We start from the raw sequence: 20745 nt of genomic DNA, 5'->3' as shown, positions 1-20745 counted from the left end.
CCGCATTAAAACGTTAGAAATATTTACCTCCGAACGCTGAAACACCGTGAGGAAAACATACAAACGTATGACATCCTACCTAAAGTTTATAAGACATATATGTATGACACTCTAGTAATAGTGTCTAAGAAAAATACGTATGATAAGGCAGTTATAGCCTACAAGAAATGCATAGATGATACTCCACTCATGGTTTATAAGAAATGCATAAATGGAATTCCACTTACAGTCTATAAGAAATGCACGTATGATATTCTGCACATAGCCCATAAGAAATGCATGTTTGATATTCTGCTTATAGTCATTAAGAAATGCACGTAATATATTCTGCACGTAGCCCATAAGAAATGCATGTATGATATTCTACATATAGCCATTAAGAAATGCTCGTATGATATTCTGCATATAGCCAATAAAAATGCATGAATGATATTGTAGATATTGCCAATAGGAAATGCATGTATGATACGCCACTACTTGTCTGCTATAAATACATGATCAATTACTAATTATGGGGTTTCTAAGAAATATACTGTGTACATATGAAACTAGCATATAATCTGAAACAAATAATTCCATGATACTCAACATACTGTCTATAAAAGACAAAGGCCAGTATTTGAAGGACTTATACCTGGGACCTCAGAGTCTTCGAAAACAGAATCCATGAAAGGAAAATCACTATACATATACTATGCATGAAACATGTGTGGTAGTTCACATGTTTTTGGTGCTAGACACCACATTCAGTAAATACGACACACATTTGAATGATACTCCATATTCATTAACTTATATAAACCACATATTTGTATGACACACCACATATAGTAAATATGATATTTATGTGTATGACACTTCATATTTATCAATTTATATGAAACATATATCTAGGATACACCACATTCAGCAAATAGAACACATATTTGTACGATACACCACATTCAGTACACATGACACATATTTGTATGATACACCACATTCAGTAAACATGACACATATTTGTATGATACACCACATTCAGTATGTATGTATGTATGTATGTATGTATGTATGTATGTATGTATGTATGTATGTATGTATGTATGTATGTATGTATGTATGTATGTATGCATGCATGTATGGCATGCATCCATTCTACACCACATTAAAGCCATTAAGAGATATATCTATGATAGACTATATAACGTATGTAAGACATGTATCTATGATACACCGCATAGCCTACGCACGACATGTATGCATGATACGGCACATTTAGCATGTAAGACATGTATGCATGGTACACCACATTTAGTATGTAAGGCGTGTATGTATGTTAAACTGCCTCATGTATGTAAAACATGCATGCATGAAGAAACAGATTAACTATGTAAAACACTTACACTACACTGAACATGTAAGGCACACATGTATGATACAACACATATATCATGTAAGAAAGTGGCATGTGTATGGTAGCCACAATAGAACCGAGGAAAACATGTATGCATGATTCACCTTATTTAATATGCAGGACACGATATACATTTTGGGAGACATATGTACGACACACAAAACATGCAGGATATGTCCGAAGTTAACGTTCCATATAAAAGACTTACTGAACATGGAAGAACACACACACTGAAACCTAACTCCAAAACTTTTATTCCAGAGTAACGAGGAATTCAAGATCATTGGTAAGTAGTAGCGGTTCCTAACTAAGTACAGTAGATTACTTTTGTAACGAACACGGATATAACGAACTGACGGCTGTAGCGAACTGTTTTAAAAGTCCCGAATTAACCTCTGTATATTATCATATAAAAAGTCGTAAATAACGAATTCTCTATAATGTACTAATGGCTATAGCGAACTGATTTGCAATCCCAGCGAGTCCCAGGTAACACTAATTAACGGTGTGAATAACGAACTGAGCGAACTCAATCAGTGTCACTGCCAGTTAGCGATGCTCACTTTGAAATCCTCGGCAGACACTTCCAGTCACTCATCAGAGACAGATCCGAGGTTAAATGAAAATCTGCTCAGTTACTGTTTTATTTTCCTTAATGCTTCACATAGCGCGTAAAATATAACGTTTCGTAAATAGAAACGACAAAACCATTTCCGCAGCTTTATGGAATCTCTGCTAAAAACGAATCGACTTTACAATGTTGTCCATATCATGAGTCTGTGTTTGTTGAAGCCCATTCAGCAGTATTACAGCTATACGACGCGGTCTGTTAAAGTTCGAGTCTGGACCAGACAATCCAGTGACTGCCAATACAAGATACGATGACAGAGCATGTGTTTATAAATCAGTGTTAGAAAATGAACACACCAGGTGTTTGCGAAAAGGCATCCTGCTCCACCGGTGGAACCTGTCATAAACGTATGCAAGTCTTGTCAACTGTTCACCAAAAACAACTCGGAATTGTACGATACCAAAAAGGGAATATGTATCGGACACTGCATATGATCATCAACACGCTGAACCTATCCTGCTTAATTAGAGACAATCGTCACAAACACACGGCAAGGCAAGAAAACACATTTACAGTTATATTTGCATGAGGAGGTGTTTTTGGGTGAATGGATACTTATCTTCTTTCCTTTCCGTTTACACTTAAATCCCATACAATGGTGATTCGTATTAAAGCTACTTTGTGTAAGAAAAATAATTATAGTTCACAACCTCATGAATAGTTGCTGATACAAACGTAAATTCTACCATGACTTCAGTAAATACTGGATTGTGACTGGTTAATCAAAGTCATCCAGAGGTATATAATCACGTTATATACCTCTGATTTTCCAACACGTTAAGTATTTGTTTAAAATCTGAATAACACGGTAATGGTAGAATGGAGATAAACGTATTTTGTTGGAAAATCAGCGGTATAAAGCGTTCGGTTTTAAATCAAATTTAGAGCTATTATAATTTCGTTATATACCTCTGATTTCCCAACACAGTATGTTTATCTCCTAAGTATTACACAGATAAATATATGAAACATACGATAGTATGATTACTACTAAAAGTGTAACTATGTACAAAATGCATTGGATAAGGTTAATGCCTATGAATAAAGACAACGCATGTAAAGAAGAAAGATGATGCATTTAAAGAATAAGGATGACGCAGGCATAAAACAAAACGGTAAGGGTAATGTGTATAAGGAAAAGGGATAATGCATACAAAGGGCAAGTTTAAGGAACACATAGAAATGTGTTAAGGAACACATAGAAATGTGTTAAGGAACACATAGAAATGTGTTATACACAAAGAAGGTTAGTACGTGGTAAGAATAAGAAGGCATGTAAAGATAATGGATAGTATATGAAGAAGTGGGATAATGCATAGAAACAAAACGTTTATGTATTCAACAAACATACGAGACCAAACCCACTACGTATAGTTATAATTCTTTACATGAATAATAAATGAGAGTCACATATGAGAAATAGTATGTATCAGACAAAAGTTACAATATGGACAACACACAATAGAACGATCCAACACAACTATTGTGGAAATAAATAGCACATGACATACATACTATAGAAACGATTCAAGGACACTTGCATTTATGGAAACGACCCATAGGACACATACATATGTAGAAACGATGGATAGGACACATACATTAACATTTATGGAAATGACGTGCATCACACATACATTTATAGAAACGACGTAAAGGACACTTACATTATAGGAATGACGTAAAGGACACTTACATTATAGGAACGACGTATAGGACACATATGTCTACAAGACACTAATATTTATAGAAATGTCATATAAGGACACATGCATTTATAGAAACGACCTATAAGATACGTACATTTATAGAAACGTCAAAGAAGGATACGTACATTTATAGAAATGACGTATAGGACACATATATATCACCTTTTCACAAATTCATATCCATGCATAACGACCAACAGGTGAATACGTCATGATTTTTCATAAACTAAATTTTAATACATTACCCATTCCCTTTCAAAGTCATTACCACAGCTTGTGGTGAGTCATTCAAAATTTAAAGTCACATCGGTAGTATTTCAGCCATGTCGTGATTATAGAAGATGTAAATATATACATTAAATAAAAAGAAACTTATATACTTACCTGTCTGCGAAGGACAGAAAAAGAATTAGAACATCACAGTTGGAGGTTTAAAACTAGCATGCGACTTAAAGTATATACTGCTTAGGACATTACAATATAAAACATGGCTACAGGTCACCACCTATTGAAGGCAGATCCCCATACTATGAACCATGGGGACTTACAGTACCTTTGCTACCTGCATGGACCCTAGCTGGATTTACACCATTCCTTCACCCACTGATGCTTGTAGTGAAATCTAGACATTATTTAAAACAACAAATGTTCTACGACTAAAACTGTAGGTAGAAACTGACTTTGAAAGGTTTGGGAGTTACTTATTACTTAACATAGAAACAATGAATAGTAAACAAGAAACAAATGGTACTTTCATACCACAACAAATACCACCACAACAACTGACACCCTACACATCACTGTAGAAACACATGACATACTCTTAATTTTTTCTCATATACATTTGAAATTTGTTCTAATGTCTTCAGGGGAGGTGGAGTAGCTTAGTCGTTACAGCGTTCGCTCGTCAAGCCGAAGACCCGGGCTTGATTCCTCAGATGGATACAATGTGTGAAGCCCATTTCTGGTGTCCCAGCTCACTCACTCACTCACTCACTCACTCATTCACTCACTCACTCACTCACTCACTCACTCACCCGCACACTCTAATGTCTTGTCTCTGGTAGACACGAGGGGCAAGAATAAAGGTGCATGGTGAAAAACAGTTTAAGTCAAGGCATTTAACTGAAATCTATGAATATAAATTACTTGACGGATGATGGCTAGTTCAAACAGGATGCCGAAGATGATGAAACTTAAACTTTAAAACTTGACCCCTTTTGCGAAATGCGACAATTACTATTACAATCGAGGGCGTTTGGTCGCACCCGGTCGTTGGCCATGCATAAATTTGAGCGAAACCAAATTAGTATTTAGTATACTAGGAGCTATTTCCTCAGATTGTTATTCCACATGAAGCAAATGGAGTCACATAAGCCATAAAATCAATTTTCCAAAACTTTAACACGACAATTTGTAAGTTTTCCTTTGCCTAAAGGACGTCATTTTCCGTTAACGGGAAAGTGACGTTCACGCGGCACGTGCAGCACATAATGACGTCACACGCACGAGGTGATTGTTTACGGAGGTGTATGCCTACTGGCTAGGTGTCAGTGATCTCGTACACAGAATAAAAGGACCATTCGAGCTATTGGAGACTTCCCATCAAACTAGGTAGGAGCCAGCCCTAAGCACTGTCAGTAACAGGACATTATTTGAAGCGAACTTTTATTTGTTTTTGCGCTTTATGTTGAAATGAACTTGAGTCACTTCAAGGTAGAAAAAAAATATTGCCTTTCCGGACTGTTCTGTGATATTGTTTTTATGTAATGATTCGAATATTTTTCCTCCACAGATCAAAAGAATCGCCGTCAAATCTCATTTCAGAACGTTGGGATAGCCAGGGCATCCCTCAATTTGCCTGAAACCGCCACCGGCCCTTTCTATTAGCGAAGTTCAGACGTGTGATAATATTTCAATTCCTTTTATTGCAAGCAGCCAGCGAGACAATGGATAAATCATAATGCGGTAACAAAAAGATATTGCTCATTTTACTGCCGGATAACAGGGAGGCTTTATAGCTTCTAGGCCCCCAACGATTTCTCCTTTATTTATGCGACGAAGCCAATGCGTTTGGTCCAGAGGCGAATGGTCGCTCGCTCCTTGAAGGTACTCTTTATAATCAACTTTCTTCGTTTCGGGAGTTTTTCCATTCCTATCACAGTCTGATTTCTACCGATTTCTGAAAGCGGATTCTTTTATTGGCATTTCCATTGGTTTTTATTTCCCTGCCAAACAACAAAGGGAAAATGTAATTAACTGATCCTAGAATCAGCCTGTCCTTTATGGGTATTTACGTCTTTTCCGAGACGACGAACATGAGGTTTCTTGTCCATGAACTCTCGCTACTGAATACTAGAAAATTGGGGTTTAGTGAAAAAGTCAAGTGGGAAAGCGGATTTAAGGGTATAATTATATTTTTTCTCTCTGGAAATACATTGAAGAATGTCATACTCTTTGACACAAGTTTAAAATTATAGTTATATTTATAACACAATAATAAATTCTTTGCCATCATACAACGAATAAACATAATGTCGCCCTTTTTTCTGGTTACTAATACTTGTGTTGTATAGAGGCATATGAGCTGGTGAATAAAGTTAAAATATACACACAGGATTTATAGGATGTAAACGTCTTTTCCTTTCACAATAGTGGAACAGTTCTCTATATGCTCTGGCTATTCAGTTTGATTTCATTTCATAAACTGATTATCAGATTTGTGACGTATTTCGCCATGCGCTGATATGAGATTATTAACTAACCACAATGATTAACAGTGCGCCAAAATAGTAAATTCTTAAAAATCATTCCTGCAAACTCCTCATCTTTGTCACATTGGCAAAACATGGTTAACTCATCAAACCGTTTCCTTTAAAAAGCAGCTAAAATCGAGAGAAAAAGTGATAATATTTTATCCTGGTATGATTAGAATGACAATGAAGCAAGGTGTAGCAATCAGTCCTTGGTCTGATCAACGGATTCCGATTAGCTTATGAGGAGTACGTGAGGTCCCTTGTGTCTCCTAGATCAAGCCTTCGGCCTCATGCCGCGAAATTCCCATTTCAGTTCAGATATTGTATTTATTCCGCAATGTTCGTCCTTAAAGTTAATATTTTGACTGGTGATGGGGGCACCATTGGATGTCACCTCGGTGTAGTTTATTGCAGGCTTTAAATCAGGGCCTAGCTCTGTTACAGCCGCCATCTTTGCATGACACGTGACCTATAATGCGTGAATGAATTCAAAATTAATGTTTCTTTCAAATTTGAGGTGCTTTTCACTCCTTTCTATTGATCGACTGAGGTTTTATTTGTTGCTCGATGAAAATAAAACAGCCAAGATAAATTGGCGAGTCGTTATCTTGGTTTGAAAGGGGAACAGTTCCAGCCATGCTTGAAAAGATTTCTGAAAGACGTGGAATTAGCAAGAATGGGATTAAATGTCTTAAGATTTATAGTTGTTGAGAAAATATTATCGTTTAACAAAAATATCAGATTGTAAAACCTTTGTTTCTTTAGCAAGATGAAAGGGATTAGGTTCACTAAGTGATCATATTTTAACAAATCATCAATAGCGAAGAATTGCATGAGCAATACAAGACTGTGATTTGTTTCAAAGTCGTGTTCACAAGGGATTGTCGGTGTTTCTGTTTTCCTTTAAGGAACGCACAATTTTTTTCTTCAAAAAGCCAGAACTATCTATTGGTAAACATTTACTTGTGGAGAATGGAAACAGGTTGTTTGAATTTTCATTAACATAAAAGACACACTTGTGCATAGATTTTTATATTAGACAGCTGTAGATGAAATCAAACCTTATCAACTATCAGCTATACATATATTGTGAGTGTAAATACGACTGATATTGCTTTGTTGTTATGATGGATAGAGAGGAGTACGTCATTTCATCATTGTTCACCAAATACCCTAACAATATGATCCACACAAGCCTGACTAAAGCACAGGGCAAGTCAAGTGTCAGTGTTCACTCGTGCGGTACATCAGCTCCCTGGGGAATATACATACACTCATAAACTTACGCTATAATTTATATGTTTAGTGTCTGTAAAGGAATATAGTTTGATCTGCGATGACATTTCCAAGTTTTATTAGTTCTCACGACATTTCTGAGTCAGATTAGAAAGTTGAAAGTAGAACAACATTTATAAATACTTAAGTTTGTATGCTGATAGATGTTCGCTTAGTACGCGAAAACCTTGCTATGCTTCATAAAACGGCTTAATGCACATATTTCGTTTAATGTTTCTGTGGCCAAACATAAGGGAAGACTCAAAGACGTATGATCAATCAAAATAATGTTGCTACATGTTTATCACGCCAAAAAGCATCTAATGGTGAGCATGTTTCTAATGACGATGTTATGCGCTTAGATGTTGCAAATTAGTACAGGATGCTGATTAAAACACATGCAAACTCTCTGTCACCCTTTGCAGGAATCAACCCACAAATAAAGTCTTTTGACGACGATAATATCTCATGCAGGCCAAAGAACATACAGAATGCATTCAGAACTGATTAAATATCCTCTTCCTACATGTAATTACATACACATACATTATTCATTTATTACTGATTTTTATAGGAACACGTGTAGGATGGGGTGAATTTATTTGAAGATCATTCTTAAAGAATATTTCATTGAGCTTTTTAACGCCTCTCCTCCCCATCGAATTATTTCAAAGTTTGACACCAGTGCTTCAAGTCCTACCCCTACTGGAGAACACAACCTACATAAATTGACGGTATTTTATGCATAGTTTCACCCGCAATATTTAATATCCATTAGAAACATCAAACGGTGGAGGAATCTTTGAAATGAAAACATCAAAATTAGTTAAAGTCGCGTGTGGAACAAACATTTTCTGGCCCAGTTGGTTTTGATTAAATTCGAGCTTCAGGAAAGCTTGACGGTTCAACTGGAGGTATAAATAAAAACTCTACATTTTAAGATTTCTAGGGGGCTACGACTGTGTCGGAAACCGAGGCACTTCCTTTGATCTTTGCTACCCTACTGCGCGAGGACCTGCCTCGAGTGCGCATGACCGGAAAGTAGCAGTCTCGCGCTCTCCCATCACCTGCGCGCATTGTCGTCTGCATCTATAAACCATCCTGTAAAGATGTAGAAACTCACTGGTCTGCTCGCGGCGCGACACGAGATGGGTTTACGGGACTTACTTCTGTTTAGTGAAGCACACCCATACCCGAAAACCTATCTCCTACTGAGAAGAACGCAGTACATTCATCGTTTCATGTGGCGTCGTTCGCTCAGTTATTGTCGTTCCCGCATGCGCCATTGCTCTGATGGGCTCTGTTCACTGGGGACTGAGCGTCACAGGTCCTGTGTTTTTTTCAATGCACGATGCACTTCTTATGATCATGCAGCTCTTTAAAGATTTTTACCACAATACAGCTCGGTGAGGCAAACTTAAAAGAGAATCATCATAATGGGGGATTCTCTGGAATTATGTGGAGGAGTCAGTGTGGTTAGGATTCTGAAACATGTGTTTTGGAGCTTTCGGATGTGTTTTTGTTGTTGTTTTGTTCTCAGTCAGAACGCTGTTTGGTTGAGTTGATAAGTATGACGTGAGGCATAGCTTGTTTCACTGGGTTCACGGGGGGGATGAAAGCATGTTGTTCATAGTCCCAATTTACAATTTTGTGAAATATCGAGTATTGGTCAGTCATTTTACTGACTTAATATTTAGTGAAGCAATCAACCAAGCTCCAGGGTCTGCAAACGTGGTCGTGTTTTGTCAGTGGTGCAGTGAGCCGGTGGTGAAAATGTTCGTTTGTCTCGCTCGGATCAGAGTGAGGTCTGGAGTGGTGACTGGGTTTATGGTTATAGTGATGTCTAAAAGGGGTACCGGAGTTGAACTGGGCCCTAGAGTTGTGGTGATGTTTGGAATAAGTCCTGGAGTTGAGGTGATGTCCGGAACAGGTGCTGGAGTTATGGTGGTGTCTGGAATGGGTGCTGGAGTTATGGTGATGTCTGAAATAGATCCTGGAGTTGTGGTGATGTCATCTGGAAGAGATGCTGGATTTGTGGTGATGTCTGCAATAGGTGCTGGAGTTGTGGTGATGTCTGGAATTGGTCCTGGAGTTGTGGTGATGTTTGGAATTGGTCCTGGAGTTGTGGTGATGTCTGGAATAGGTCCTGGAGTTGTGGTGATGTTTGGAATAGGTCCTGGAGTTGTAGTGATGTCTGCAATAGGTGCTGGAGTTGTGGTGATGTCTGGAATTGGTCCTGGAGTTGTGGTGATGTTTGGAATAGGTCCTGGAGTTGTAGTGATGTCTGGAATTGGTCCTGGAGTTGTAGTGATGTCTGCAATAGGTGCTGGAGTTGTGGTGATGTCTGGAATAGGTGTTCGAGTTATGGTGATGTCTGGAATTGGTCCTGGAGTTGTGGTGATGTTTGGAATAGGTCCTGGAGTTGTAGTGATGTCTGCAATAGGTGCTGGAGTTGTGGTGATGTCTGGAATTGGTCCTGGAGTTGTGGTGATGTTTGGAATAGGTCCTGGAGTTGTAGTGATGTCTGGAATTGGTCCTGGAGTTGTAGTGATGTCTGCAATAGGTGCTGGAGTTGTGGTGATGTCTGGAATTGGTCCTGGAGTTGTGTTGATATCTGGAATAGGTGCTGGAGTTGTAGTGATGTCGTCAGGAATATGTGCTGGAGCTGTGGTGATGTCCGGAATAGGTACTGGAGTCGATGTGATGTCTGGAATAGGTACTGGAGTCGATGTGATGTCCGGAATAGGTACTGAAGTCGGTGTGATGTCTGGAATGGGTGCTGGAGTTATGGTGATGTCTGAAATAGATCCTGCAGTTGTGGTGATGTCATCTGGAAGAGGTGTTGGAGTTGTGGTGATGTCTGGAATAGGTGCTGGAGTTGTGGTGATGTCTGGAATTGGTCCTGGAGTTGTGTTGATAACTGGAATAGGTGCTGGAGTTGTAGTGATGTCGTCAGGAATATGTGCTGGAGCTGTGGTGATGTCCGGAATAGGTACTGGAGTCGATGTGATGTCTGGAATAGGTACTGGAGTCGATGTGATGTCCGGAATAGGTACTGGAGTCGATGTGATGTCCGGAATAGGTACTGAAGTCGGTGTGATGTCTGGAATAGGTACTGGAGTCGATGTGATGTCCGGAATAGGTACTGAAGTCGGTGTGATGTCTGGAATGGGTGCTGGAGTTATGGTGATGTCTGAAATAGATCCTGCAGTTGTGGTGATGTCATCTGGAAGAGGTGCTGGAGTTTTGGTGATGTCTGGAATAGGTCCTGGAGTTGTGGTGATGTCTGGAATTGGTCCTGGAGTTGTGTTGATAACTGGAATAGGTGCTGGAGTTGTAGTGATGTCGTCAGGAATATGTGCTGGAGCTGTGGTGATGTCCGGAATGGGTACTGAAGTCGATGTGATGTCTGGAATAGGTTCTGGAAGTATGGTGATGTCCGGAATAGGTGTTGAAGTTGTGTTGATATCTGGAATAGGTGTTGGAGTTAAGGTGATGTGTGGAATAGGTTCTGGAGTTGTGTTGATAACTGGAATAGGTGCTGGAGTTGTGGTGATGTCCGGAATAGGTCATGGAGTTATGGTGATGTCTGGATTAGGTACTGGAGTTGTAATTTCTGGAACAGAACTGAAACACAGGGTCTGTGTTTATGGTGAAGTCTAGATTGGTGATGTCTGTAGTAATAGCTGGGTTTGTGCTGATGTCTGGAGTACGTCTCCTGATTGTGGTGACATCTGGAGTAGGGTTTGACGCAATGGGGATGTCTGAAGGAGAAGAGGTTACAGTAATATAGTGATTATGTTTCTTATCATGTCACTATGTTAATATTCTTTTTGAACCGTATTCTAGTTATATCTCGGTGCGATAGTCTGAAGTAGAAGGAAAGCCAAACGTGTTGAAACCTGATGTTGACGGACCTAGACTTGTAATCAGGAGGGACCCGGATTCGACTCCACAGTCACAGGTTACTGACGCCCTCAAGGGACAAGACTCGTGAAGATTCGGGTTCGAATATTGATTATCAGTGACCCATGCTTGTCGTAAGAAGCAACTAAGGGGCTCGCTAACTTGCTTCACACATGGCATCGGTTCTTGTTCTCACAGGTCGATGTTCATGCTGTTGATCACTGACTTGTGTGGACTAGCCTCGATTATTTAGTTGGAATATTGCTGAGTATGGCGTAAACCTAAACTCACTCATCCACTCCCCCAAGACGTAGTGACAACTCTGTACCGTGAACAGGTTCACCCGTGTCCCGACCATGTCCCTACTAAAGGATGTACTCAAAGGGCAAACATCCGCGACAATAGTCACCTTATGAAGCCATAAGAGGTTCGCCCGAACCTCCACTCTATTCACCTTTAGATACCGATTCCACCTGAAGAGGCAATGAGAATACCAATACCGATTCCACCTGAAGAGGCAATGAGAATACCAATACCGATTCCACCTGAAGAGGCAATGAGAATACCAATACCGATTCCACCTGAAGAGGCAATGAGAATACCAATACCGATTCCACCTGAAGAGGCAATGAGAATACCAATACTGATTCCACCTGAAGAGGCAATGAGAATACCAATACTGATTCCACCTGAAGAGGCAATGAGAATACCAATACTGATTCCACCTGAAGAGGCAATGAGAATACCAATACTGATTCCACCTGAAGAGGCAATGAGAATACCAATACTGATTCCACCTGAAGAGGCAATGAGAATACCAATACTGATTCCACCTGAAGAGGCAATGAGAATACCAATACTGATTCCCTCTACAGTACCATTACTCTTTTGCGTGTGGAGAAGATGCTTCTTCCAAACTCACATCCCTGCGGTCACAACAAACATAGTCAATGAACTACATAAATTATACTTAATCATAGCAAGTAATGAACAAAAATTCAAATTAACGAAAAACTCAAATAAAAACACCAAAAATAAAACAAATTGTGATTGAGTTATGCGTGTTTCCTTTATGGGAGTCTATTATCTCGCCATATTGTGTACGTAACATGGTCAGATATACACGAGATTACGAGACATCATACACGGATTTGAATATTTAAACCAGCATCACAGTCATTGTGGTTAGCCAAAGTTTTCCAACTGTTTATGTTAAACCCAAGAACCCAAGGGGCACTAGGGTACAAAACAATGCCATGCGCTTAGCGTGCAATCAAGCATTTTACGACCGCGTTTAATATCGCCATTCACAAGCAATAATAAGTAGGTTCGTTTGCTACAACCATATCGCTGTCGCAAAGTCACATGACACGGAAATCGATAGGACGCAGGCGCAACTTAAGGCACTCAACTGCGTACGATCTGAGCGCTATTTTGTAACATTACAAAGTGCTCGGTTACTGATTCATGATAAGATACGAACAAAACTGGATAGACCATTCACTAGAGTTTTGTCTCGTGGAAAAAGCATTTTTATTGCTTTTGGTGCGTCGTGGATATTTAGAGCGTCGCAAGGCAATAAATCCGTACCGATTCACTCCAGAATCGGTTTAGTAATATTAAGGTTAAAAGTTTGGGGATAGTTTATCTTTTTCATCAGGACCTGAACAGCCAAATTAACATATGACACAAATTACATAAATGTGCGAGATAATATTGCCTTGAAATAGGAATAACTGTGTGTTAGAATAACAAGGATATACAGACATCCAATTCCCCACAAAGCTTAACGTTGTTCTCATGTTGATAGAAATCCGAATCAATTTAATTAATGTTCTTCATAGTGTTATGAGTAAGGTATATCAACCCTAAAATCAAATCTACCCCCATGCATTACAAAGAGAAATCACAACCTTTTGGTTTCCCTAGAACAGCAACTTTTTCCAAACGTGTCTCCGAGCGCATTTAGACGCACATTTTGTTACTCTTTATTTACTTTTTCCTTAATGAACACCAAAGATCAAAGCCGACGAAACCCGGGGGTCATATAGAACAGCGAGAGATGTCAGCAGCGGGGTGATAAGCAGTTAGTAGATTGACTGCCTCGCACGTGCGACGTGCGAATAGAGAGACTCATGCTTTGCGTGCAATAAGATCGGGAATAAATCTCACGGTTATCGCAAACTTTACACCGGCGAAACTGAAAATTCAAGGCATTTGCAAAGATAGAAATGCTTAAGAAAGGAGAATGGAGTATAATTCTGTGGATAATGAGATTGTGAGGGGACGAATTACAAATTTATAGTTTTCCAGCTGTTTGAATGGAATTGTAAATTTTCTCCTCCGGGCACGGTGTAAAAAATAGTACAGGCATTAAGCAGCGAGCTGGTCCTTTTCTCTTCGCGCCGGAATAAATCACAGTCAAGATACACCTGAAAGGAGGAGAGCGGTTGTGTATATTAGCGTAAATTATGAGGAAAAGTTTGATATTAGCTCAGATCCGTCATGTTTACCAGTCTCTCCTTTGGTGAGTGACGAAAAACGATTCGATGTGAGCACGCGCTGTAAAATAAACAAGGATGGCGGAGATAGCGGATGAATACGTAAAACAGATGTTTGAAAATCGTCATAATGGAACTTGTAATGAGACGAAACATTTGTAGATCATATAAAGATAATCACACGGTCTCGATAATCAGCCAGATGTTTATACACATAATGTCGCTTTTCTCTTCTGTATGCGTGCCGTCATTCACCACTCTCCGCTTCCACCCTTCCGCCTGCCCAGAGTCCAAAATAGATCGGATTCAAAACCTTTATTTCCCCCAAATCCGGTCTTGTCAGTTTGTTATATGATAATTACGCATAGGTTTTATTTATTCCAACATTTCTGTGTGATAAACAGTCGCAGGGGGCTGATGAAAGAGAAGTGTAGATCACGTGACCTTGGGTTCTCTGGCAGCTGTTTTGACCACGTGCTAGGTCTCCACTTCAACCGTGTTCATTTCCCCTCGTGCACACATATTATATAAGTATAATTGGAAAATGTGAAATATTTTAGTTATTAGTAGCCCAGCCGGAGACGATCATTTCAATCTTGGAAACACATGGCCTGCCTTTTAAATAACGAGAGACGATGCGCAACAAGTCTCCTCAATGGTGGTCACGTTACCAAGAAAATGTGTGATTAAAGAAATACATTTGCGCATCCGCTGAAACGAATATGTTTACTTCGTAGCTAATTCATCGAGAATGATAATCACAACATTCCTGTTGATAGAGTCAGGCTTGAAACGGAAATGTCATGGGAGTTCTCATCCTTTACATGATCGTTTCGAAGTACCCAAACTAATTAACGCACTCCCAGGCTAGTCCGATAGCCTCTGGCAAGTAAAATTCCAGTCGGGCCAGTTCATAGGGAGTATTTGGCCCGACTGGTACGTTCAGTTTGGAAATAAATCACTCTCAACCATTTGTTAAGTTACAATGCACTTATAAATTTATTCAATAGCACGGCCTGATAAAGTTTTGTTGATCGTATTAGCTGCTTAATAATGAAACTCGTGTCATGTCGACAATATTTTATTCTTATCTATTTTTTGTATTTTATTGCTTAGTTTATACATTCAGATTTCGGGTTAATTATTCTGTGGGCTAGTAACTTTCAGGCATAGCTAGCACGACCGGCTGGCAAAGTTTGGGAACTATTTCCCACGCTCGCTGACTCATGGCATTGGCTCATGATGTCAGTCACTGGATTGTCTTGGCCACCATCGATTATTTACAGTAGGCGTCATATAGGCGTTGAATCCGGCGTTAAACAGCCAACACTCGGGGGGTTGGGGGATTCTAAACTGAAGAACGTAATTTGACCTCACCCTCAAAGGGCTGATGAACGAATTACTAGAGAATTGAAGACAAATAACTTATTTTGGTAAGAGCTTGAAACAAACGTTTTTGAAGATATGTGCCATACTCTTCGGTTCGCAGAGTTCGTCTGGAAGGCAGTTTTCAGGAAACAACTTTGCGCAAGACTTCAATAATACATGGTTAGGCACTTCAGCATTTTGAACCCAACTTCAGGTAGTTGACCTCGACTTTGAAGTTCAAAATGAAAAAGAAATCATGACAACGTTAAGTGGACCGAGAATACGACATTAAGTAAAAGAATACGGAAAGAAGATCAGACTAGCTATTTTCGAAACGTTCGCAACCCTACGAAGTTCTTAAGCCCCCTCTTAATACATTGCTTACGACCAAAGTTAAGAATTCTTAGGGCTGTGAACGTTTCGTAAATAGCGGCCCAGGTTTAGATAACATTAAGAAGAATATTTGAAAATGCTGCCGTCCTCTTAGCTTCGTTGCTTTGTTTCTGAACACTGGCTACATTATGTGGTAGCTACTTACGATCCAATGATTCTGTAATACTTCAGGAAAGGCCTGTACCATGCAAGGGCTCAGGGCCGTGTTCTACAGGAACGTTGTCGCTACGGTGGTTTTTTGGTTATTGGGTGTTTAGTACCGGACCCAGTAATACTCCACCAACATGGCGGCGGTCAGTAAACAATCGAGTCTGGACTAGACAATCCAGTGACCAACAACATGAGCATCGATCTATGCAATTCTAATCCGGATGGTCACGGGTTTCATCGCTGCGTAATCTATGTTTAAGAATGGGTTTTAAGTTTACCTTAGCGCTGAGATCATTTTGTGGGACGCGATCCAGAATGTGATTGACAGACATATTAACATCTCACGCAACATGTATTCCGACCGATACAACTTAGGTGGGAGTATAACATAAACTTTCTGTAGAACTCGTATCTGTGTGTGAATGAGTGAGTTAGTCTAGCTTTACGCTGTTCTCAGCAATACTTCAGCAAAATCACGGAGAGGGACACCAGAAACGGGCTTCACACATTGTACCCATGTGCAGAATCGAACCAGGATATTTGGCGTGCCGTGCGAACGTATTACGCGTACCCGGCTTTCCCGTTTCTGTATTTAAACTATACACTTAACGATACATAAGCAGTACGTAAGCGCGAGGGTACAGTATTCGACATTCAAGGTTTCATGGCCTAGCCTGGGGTGAGGTAAGCTCAAATAGGATTGGGCACTGCGTTAAAAATATGTCATATATCCCGACACTTCTTGAAGCCGATAATACAGGACCAGAACAACAAAAAGAAGTACCATCTTGTTTCACTGCATTGGACGCTAATAATTCCATTGAACTGTTGTATACGTGAATGAATTATCATGCATTAAACATTTAAACACTGATCTCCTTTTGTGTCAGTTAACTTTCTTGCTATTAGTTTTTAAAGTATTCAAACGCTTTGTAAAGACAAAAAATATTAATATGATAAGGAACTTAGTTGCTGGTTTACTACTCAAAATATTTTAAAAAATAGAAGATTGTGTGTTTCAGTAATCACAGCTATAATACAGAAACAAGAGACAAGAAAACAATCATGGGTTCTTTAACTTCTTGTGACTGACATGTGTCAAATGCGCATTGCATGTTTGGTGACATTACAGACACAAAACAGATCCATGATTAACTTCACACATGCTGTATTGCCTAAGACATCTGAACCCAAACCAGGCTGTCTGTATTCCTAACTGTATTGAATGTATTCATATTCGTCGTGTGCACATGATGTTCACGAGTCAGACGTTCAACAAAGACATTTCTGTTAAAAGTAAAATAATAATAAAAACATTCTGTAAAATTAAAACTGTCACTTTATGTGTGTAACATGCATTAGTTAACAACTGCAGCTGCCGAAGTACAATCATCTCATACAAGGGAAAATACCTCTAACGCATATTGTTCTGTAAAAGAGTTTGAACAACTGGCTTTTTCACCCTCGACTTAGCACGTTTGCGACCGCGCTGGTTTATTATCTTTATTGTGGGTTTTTAGTCCGAAAAGGCCCACAGATACTAAATAGAGTTAATGATCTAAAACGACGGTTTTCAAGCAAATCGCGCACGGCTTTGACCTGTTACTTAATCGCGCGCAAACACAGATAGACATTCGGCTTGAAAAAAATCCGTAATACACTCTCATCGCATAAACACACCACATGTCAGAAAATTCCTTCACTCATATATTGTCGAAATGAACATGTGCTTTTCACGCGCCTTGCCACCCAGTAGAAATTGACAACGCCATGCTAAAGGTAATTTGATTTGACAAAACCAAGTGACGAAGTAAACAAAGCGGAACTGAAGATCGCGCGGTATATGCTACTCGCGTGTCGGCCTCGCGCGTCGTATCCTGCCACATGTTCGCTGTTAGGTTTTGATTTATTTAACTCCGTTCCGTTTGTTTTCTCTAAGTGAGGAAGAACAACAAATGGCGAATTAATCCTTGATCAGATAACGGGAACCAGACTCCGAAGGTTTCGGCAGATACTTCACAGAGGTGTGCCCTCTCTCCCGAGGTTCCGCTCATTGCTACGGGACGTAGAGTCTCAGACCGATTCATCTCTGTGTTTGTGCGAACGCTGACTGTACACTTTAAATTTGTGATAGGCCTTTGTTGTTTAGGTTTCAATAAATAATTTATTGTTTGGAATCACAGTGTATCATTTTCATAGCACTATACTTTCTATACCGTTTAAAATTCCCTGTTTATACAAAATATTATATATAGAGAGACTCTACATTAATCAACTCGTAAATCGCTTGAAACGATGTTCGATTATAGGACTAGAGAATCTGCTCCGGTTATTTGAATTTGGTTGTGTAAAGTTTTTTGTTTTTGTTTTTTCCCTGTGTGTTAAATCGTTCGCCCTCTCAAGATGGACACCCGGATTTGATTTCCCGCATGTGCACAAAGTGAAGCCCGTTTCTGATATTGCTGGAATATTGCTAAAAGTGGCGTAAATCCCAACTCACTGACTGACTAAAGTGTGTGTGTGCTGCTTAACCTCCAATTCAACAACATTCCAGCTGCATGAAAGTGGTCAGTAAATAATTGAATATTGATCATACAATCAAGTGATTGTGTTCAGTGACTTGCGTTTTACAGAAAAAGACAATCCTCAGTGGAAGACGTCTATGGCAAGCCAACACTTGAAGCACTACTCTATCCATGTAACGGCGTGCCTGCTTAATGTGGGATGAAAGCCAGGAGCAATGCAGATCTCGGACGTTTACCACATCGGTGAAAGCAAGACTATGATGCAGATAGACCTGGGAACTTAATCGGAGCGAACGGGGATTCAAACTCACTATCATATTTTCCAAAGGGAGGTAAATCTGCACAGCGAATTGCAGCGTCTTAGATTATTAAAAATAGCCTCAGTGTAAACTGAATGACTGGGTTGAGTTTTACTCCGATTTCAGGAATTAATCCAGCGATATCACGGCGGAGGACATCAAAAATGAAGTTCACATTGCACCCATGTGGGAATCGAACCCGGGTCTCAGTCTTTGACGAGCTAACGCGTTAAATACTATCTCCCTCGACCGCTAGGTAGTATAAATGAGTGTTTACTGGCAGTCAGCATGGCAGACAAATGAGGGAACCTTCTCAATCCGGAAATGTCCTGATTATCAAGAGTCCAGAATGATGCATTACTATCACTGACATCTCATATAATGGAAACAAGTAAGCGTGTTTTAGCAGAAGTTGGAGTCAGTGAGTGAGTTTAGTTGTACGCCGCATTTACAGCTAAATGGTGGAGGTCTGTGAATAATGGAGTCTAAACCAGGCAATCCAATGATCAACAGCATGAGCATCGATCTACGCAGTTGGGAATCGATGAATGTGTCTACCAGGTAAGCGAGTCTGACATCCCCAAAATCTGAATTAACAAGGTTTCATTGTGCATGGAAACAGTTTCAACGCGTGCTCATACACACAATAAAACGTAAAAACTCTTTTTCTTTAATTCGCAAAGACTAGGTTTTTTTCTAAACCTAGTTCTTAGCTACGCGCCCCCCACCCCCCATCGTTCTTGTAAAATTTCTGCTACCATCTGTATGGCTGTGTGTCTTCAAGTGTCACGTTGTCAGCCATGTGGTATTAATTGACGCATCCATTTTGAGAGCTGCAAATGTCCAATTACGACCGACATGTCGTAGCCATGTTTTGTACGTTTTGTTCATAAAATCCAAATCGCCCATTGTCTAAGATTACAAATCATGATTCTTATGCGACTTCTGACATCCTTTTTCTTATTCTGCTACCTTTGTCATTATCACACATTTATTGCCTTTTAGGTTATTTTTCTGTTAAAAGACCTCATACATTTGGACTTACCTTTATCTCGGGCCATAAACCGAGATAACTACACTCCCTGTAGAACTGTGGTTTATATCGCAACATGCATTTAGAAACGGATTTGAGGTTGGGGATTCGAATCGTTTGCATGTTTCTTTTGTTGTCGTATAAGGGTCCTGCTTCTATGTTTTGTCTGCCTGTGACTTAACATAAAAGGCCTAGCGTCTCAGTCTACATAGGTCTGGCTACCGCAATATGTGAATATACGTTATCCTCCTACCAAGTCTTAGTGTCTCTACTACTCAGTGTATATAAGTGTCTCTACTACTCAGTGTATATAAGTGTCTCTACTACTCAGTGTATATAAGTGTCTCTACAACTCAGTGTATATAAGTGTCTCTACAACTCAGTGTATATAAGTGTCTCTACAACTCAGTGTATATAAGTGTCTCTACTACTCAGTGTATATAAGTGTCTCTACTACTCAGTGTATATAAGTGTCTCTACTACTCAGTGTATATAAGTGTCTCTACTACTCAGTGTATATAAGTGTCTCTACTACTCAGTGTATATATGTGTCTCTACTACTCAGTGTATATAAGTGTCCCTACTACTCAGTGTATATAAGTGTCTCTACTACTCAGTGTATATACGTGTCTCTACTACTCAGTGTATATAAGTGTCTCTACTACTCAGTGTATTTAAGTGTCTCTACTACTCAGTGTATATAAGTGTCCCTACTACTCAGTGTATTTAAGTGTCTCTACTACTCAGTGTATATAAGTGTCTCTACTACTCAGTGTATATACGTGTCTCTACTACTCAGTGTA

General features: G+C 39.6%; 1 protein-coding gene across 1 annotated transcript; it reads right to left on the bottom strand.

Moving 5' to 3' along the window:
- Nucleotides 1-9512: 9512 nt before the first annotated feature.
- On the bottom strand, nucleotides 9513-19970 carry LOC137271889 (mucin-2-like). Its single transcript, XM_067804276.1, has 4 exons — nucleotides 19955-19970; nucleotides 12138-12506; nucleotides 11370-11531; nucleotides 9513-11236 (listed from the first exon to the last, which is right to left on the bottom strand). Exons 1-4 carry the CDS (start codon nucleotides 19968-19970, stop codon nucleotides 9513-9515), a joined length of 2271 nt encoding a protein of 756 aa, XP_067660377.1.
- Between the last annotated feature and the right edge of the window lie 775 nt (nucleotides 19971-20745).

The sequence above is a fragment of the Haliotis asinina genome, chromosome 2, assembly GCF_037392515.1.
Source record: "Haliotis asinina isolate JCU_RB_2024 chromosome 2, JCU_Hal_asi_v2, whole genome shotgun sequence".
NCBI classification, from domain to species: Eukaryota; Metazoa; Mollusca; class Gastropoda; order Lepetellida; family Haliotidae; genus Haliotis; species Haliotis asinina.
The sequence above is the reverse complement of the archived record's forward strand: the minus strand, read 5'-3'. Positions and strand labels throughout refer to the sequence as shown.